Source organism: Onychomys torridus, chromosome 14, assembly GCF_903995425.1.
Source record: "Onychomys torridus chromosome 14, mOncTor1.1, whole genome shotgun sequence".
Lineage (NCBI taxonomy): Eukaryota > Metazoa > Chordata > Mammalia > Rodentia > Cricetidae > Onychomys > Onychomys torridus.
The window spans coordinates 34,873,469-34,878,799 of record NC_050456.1 but is presented as its reverse complement, the minus strand read 5'-3'; the positions used below and the strand labels follow the sequence as shown (position 1 = coordinate 34,878,799).

At 45.2% G+C, this 5,331-nt stretch overlaps 1 protein-coding gene across 2 annotated transcripts; it reads left to right on the top strand.

Annotated features, from left to right (window-relative positions):
* Positions 1-1,289: 1,289 nt before the first annotated feature.
* On the top strand, positions 1,290-2,314 carry Rpl10l (ribosomal protein L10 like). 2 transcript variants are annotated; one of them, XM_036206680.1, is made up of 2 exons: positions 1,328-1,436; positions 1,518-1,972. In XM_036206680.1, exons 1-2 carry the CDS (start codon positions 1,328-1,330, stop codon positions 1,970-1,972), a joined length of 564 nt encoding a protein of 187 aa, XP_036062573.1. The 2 variants fall into 2 exon arrangements, with proteins under 2 accessions (XP_036062572.1, XP_036062573.1); XM_036206679.1 differs by having other exon boundaries at positions 1,290-2,314.
* The last annotated feature ends 3,017 nt before the right edge of the window (positions 2,315-5,331 follow it).

Sequence of the window (5,331 nt, the reverse complement as noted above, 5' to 3'; positions counted from 1 at the left end):
AGCTTGTAATCATTTTAACATTAGAAAATACCAATAACCTTAAGTTAAAACATTCAGTCGGCATTTCAGTCAATTTTGTAGATACCATTTTGAGAAAAAAAAATCATTTCCTTAGGCCAAGTAAATTTCCTATTTTAAAGCAACCACCATATGATCTATTAAAACAACATCTTCCGGCTGGAGAGATGGCTCCGAGGTTAGGAGCACTGACTGCTCTTCCAGAGGTCATGAGTTCAATTCCCAGCAACCACATGGTGGTTCACATCTGGTGCCCTTTTCTGGTCATATATGCTGTATACATAATAAATAAATAAATCTAAAAAAAAAAAAAAAAAAAAAAAAGCAAAAACCAAAAAACCGACATCTTCATCACCCATAAGGCTCTCACTTTTGGGCCTTATCAGAGCACTCATACCAAACCATACATGCAGATGAAGCAGGAAAACTGCTGCTCTACTTAAAAAAAAAACAAACAACCACAAAAACCTGAAAAAACAAACAAACAAAACAAAAAACAGCGGGTGGTGGTTGTGGCGGCAGAGCACGCCTTTAATCCCAGCACTCGGGAGGCAGAGCCAAGGCGGATCTCTGTGAGTTCGAGGCCAGCCTGGGCTACAGAGCGAGATCTGTCCAGAGAGAGGACAGGTACAAAGCTACACAGAGAAACCCCGTCTCGAAAAATCAAAAAACAAAACAAAACACAAAAAGAACTGACCTACAAAGCTCAGGGAGATACAAGCTCTGGAAGGCCGATTATTATTTAGCCAAACTGCAAACCAACCGGACATGTCAAGTAACCGGAGGGAGGTGTTTTTTGTTTGTTTGTTTTAAATGGTTTTTCGAGACAGGGTTTCTCTGTGTAGCTTTGCGCCTTTCCTGGAACTTACTCTGTAGCCCAGGCTGGCCTCGAACTCACAGAGATCCGCCTGGCTCTGCCTCCCGAGTGCTGGGATTACAGGCGTGCGCCACCACCGCCCGGCATCGGAGGGAGGTTTTTAAGTGTAGGAGACTTTTTTTTTTTTAACCTACTGCAAAGTCAAACTTGCAAATGCAAGAAGATCAACATGGACGAAGCGGACTCCCTGCTGCCGGGATGTTCGCCCCTTTGCTTTCATGGATATGAAAGAAGCCCAAGAGTACTTCACCCAAACCACGCCCACTGAGGCCTGCGCAGGCGCAGAGTGACTAGGAGGCTGGCCGGGAATGGTCTATCTTCACGTCCTCCTCAGAACTCTATGGTTGTCGCAAGGCTCCATGGGTAACAGCGAGCCGTCCTCCATTTTGCTGCTGGCGGTGGACAGGCGCGGCTGAGGCTCCCGTCGTCGCCATGGGTCGCCGCCCCGCTCGCTGTTACCGGTACTGTAAGAACAAGCCGTACCCCAAGTCCCGTTTCTGCCGAGGGGTCCCCGACGCGAAGATCCGCATCTTTGACCTGGGTCGGAAGAAGGCGAAGGTGGACGAGTTCCCGCTCTGTGGCCACATGGTGTCGGACGAGTACGAGCAGCTGTCGTCCGAAGCCCTGGAGGCCGCCCGCATCTGCGCCAACAAGTACATGGTCAAGAGCTGTGGCAAGGACGGCTTCCACATCCGAGTGCGGCTGCATCCCTTCCACGTCATCCGCATCAACAAGATGCTGTCCTGCGCGGGCGCCGACCGCCTCCAGACCGGCATGCGGGGCGCCTTTGGGAAACCGCAGGGCACCGTGGCGAGGGTCCACATCGGCCAGGTCATCATGTCCATCCGCACCAAGCTGCAGAACAAGGAGCACGTGATCGAGGCCCTGCGCAGAGCCAAGTTCAAGTTCCCGGGCCGCCAGAAAATACACATCTCCAAGAAGTGGGGCTTCACCAAGTTCAACGCCGATGAATTTGAAGACAAGGTGGCGGCGAAGCGCCTCATCCCTGATGGCTGCGGAGTCAAATACATCCCCGAACGTGGACCCCTGGACAAGTGGCGGGCCCTGCATTCCTGAGGACTTCGCTGCCAGAAAAGAAGCACCGGTGACGGTTATAGTTTGAAAACGTTAATTCCGTTTATAGCGTATGGAAGGTTAGTTTGCATCTTACGGAACGTTACAGTGGAACATACCTGCCTTGTTTAAGGAATCAGAAAACTGCAGTTTTGAGAACACATTTGCTATGTTGGGCCGTCTACTTTAAAATTCTTGGACTGTACTGCAGTATGGCAAACGTTGTTTACTGAGGGCATAAAGGATACTGTTATTATCTTGGATTAGGAGTGCTAGCAGAATTGGAAGATGTGTGTGGAAAAAAAACTGATTTCTAGAAAGCTAAACATGAAAATTATATTTCAAGTGTATCCTCTTTAAAACTAGCGTATTTCCAAATTTGATTGTTTTGCTATAAATTTGTCAATATTATTTTTAGAATTACCTGTAGCCCCAGGTTATCAATCTTAGAACACTTGGGTATACTGAAAAAAAAGATCTTCTAGACAAGCCTTACGTTGTCCGGCACTCAGGAGACAATGATCCAATCTTTTCTTCATCACGGAAAGGTTATAGGTGACAACAGAGTTCATTCTGTTTGTATTTGGGTCCCGGTAGAATCAACAAAGAAGAGAGAATGACACCAAATCAGCCATCTGCTCTGAGGGGCCCCGGAGAGCGTTTGTAATCTGTTGCTGTTTGCCCCGTATTAGAGTTATATTGATCGCATGGGTGGTTTCTGTTTTATTTTAGAAGCGATATAACTTAAAATTACTGGGTTTATACTGTTTAGTTTGTTGTTGCTGTACCTGTTCTTTGATTGAGATTTCAGAATCTTGATGCTGGAAATAAGGCCTTCGGTTTTCCTCTACTAATGACACATTTTCAGAGGCAGCATATTAAAGGAAGCAGAAAAAGGGAACTAAACTGCATGGATACATTGCTAATTATTTTGCATTTATATAAAAAAGTTACTGCATTTGACATGTCCCTGTAAGTTACTTGTGTGTTTTTATACTTAGTTCCTATTTTTAAACGATGACAATATTCATGTTATAGATAGTTCTCAACAAGTTACATGAATTCATTAAAAAGGCTGTCCAACATAAGTATTTACCTGATGTTTCACTTAATGCTCTGAGAACTCTTGAAACTTTCTAGGAAATTACATCATATGCAGTTAATAAAGGTAAACTTTAACTGGATATTTATACTCTTGTGCAGTCCTTTTTAAATTCTGACAATCTTAAAAACCAAAATTGCCTTAAAAATACAAAATGATACAAGCTCTCAAGCCCTTGCTTAGCTATGTGTTGCTATAGCCATAACATTTTTTTGGGTCTTTGCTGTTCAGCCTTCTTTTTAGTTTCAAAACTCTCAAACATGTTAAAAAGAATCTTAAGACTTAGAACTCCACCTTCAATACATGTATAAGAAGAGAGTTATGGATAATAAGTTATTTTTTTGTTTGGTTTTGTCTGTTCTCGATTAGTAGTAATGTTTATACATATAGACTTGTGGAAATAGGACAAGAGATATAGGTCAGTGATAGTGCAGAAATATGCAAGGCTTTGGATTTGTTCCCTGGCACAAAAGAAATCTAAAATACGAGTAGATATGAAAATGAAAGATTTGACATCATGTTAAAAACTGGTGGAGCTGGGAGGCGGCGGTGGCGGCGGCAGATGCCTTAAATCCCAGCACTTGGGAGGCAGAGCCAGGCCAATCTCTGAATTCGAGGCCAGCCTGGAAAGGCACAAAGCCACACAGAGAAACCCTGTCTCGAAAAACATAAATAAGTAAGTAAGTAAACTGGTGGGTAGGTGTTAGAAGGTTTAGGGAGAGGACTTTGTGCACATAGTCTGTATGTTTACATTTGCACATATTAAAATGAGAAGTATGCCTTGGGTATTTCACCTTAATTTTTTGGTTTGTTTTTCCGGGAGACAGGGTTTCTCCGGGAGACAGGGTTTCTCCGAGTAGTTTTGGTGCTTGTCTTGGATCTCTGTAGATCAGGCTGACCTTGAACTCACAGAGATCCGCCTGGCTCTTCCTCCTGAGTGCTGGGATTAAAGGCATGTGCCACCACCTCCCAGCTCCACCTTAATTTTGATGTTTTGTGTTGTAAATGGAGTTTACCAGTTCCTTTCAGTCTAGGTAGCTAGCTTGCCCCAGAGGTCTTCTCATTTCCTCTCAAATATTGGAATTACAAGTGGTTACCATACCTGCTAGGTTTTTACACGAATTCTGAGGATCCAAGTCCAAATGGTAGTCCTCGAGTTTGTTCAGCAAGGCCTTTTGAACACTGACCCATCTTCAAAGATCTTACCTTTTTTTTTTTTTATGTTGCTATGATTTTTTTGGTATTTCTGATTTGAGGGTTTTAAATTCCTATTATTTGAAAATTTTGATGAGCACAGTTGAACTGAAGAAAAATTTTATTAGGGCTCTATTTTAAAGTTTTTATTCAAAGTGGAAAAATTTAATTTAGAATCTATTCATATCTTTGTATTTATTCAGAAGTGCAACAAAACAGCTATTTACTATTTGAGTCTGGTACTATCACAGCCGAGGGACTGACTATACAGATGTCTGGCCCATGTTGCCACCAAAGGTCACATAGATACCTGGGGTCTTGGCTGAAACCTGTGGCATGAGGGCATCTGAAGGCCAGGGTGCCACCAGGGACATCCTGATCTGAGTGGCTTGTGCTGTCACCCCAGGGCAGTGGTGTTATCTGGGATAGTACTGCTGCAGATAGCCATGACTAGGTCAATGGTTCTACAGCAGCCAGGGTCTTGAGTTGACATGCAGGGCTCCGGTTGTCACAGAGGGCCATGCAGATGACCAGGCACCCCAGACCTCGTTGTTCAAGGACCATGTCCTACTCTGAGCCATGCTGATCTGGGTGGCTGATGCTGCCACCTAAAGCCATGAAAACATCCAGGGACAGGCTGCTGCCCAGGGCCATGTCTGGGTTCCTTGGCTCTGGAAGCCAGAGTCTAGGATGGTCTCCCTGGCTCCAGTTGTCACCAAGGGCTCTAGGGATACCTAGGGTCTAGCTAACCACCTGGGACTGTGTTGGTGCTCAGAGACTGTGCTGCCTCTCAGGCCATGGTGGTGTCTGGGTTCAACCTACTACCAAGGGCCATGTCTGGGTCTGTGGTCCTACTGCACCTGGGATCTGTGGTGATATCCATGGCTGTTGGAACCATGCTGTGCTGAGCCAGCTCCAGCCTTCACTGGCCCTGGGATGGCTCTAGTCTGCTTCCTAGGTGAGGTACACACCTATGGTGAGGGGTGGGGCCACATTTCCCGGGTGCATTGGTGAACATTCCTGAGGGGTAAGGCCTGCTTGCCTACTGCAGTATCCAGTGAGGGGC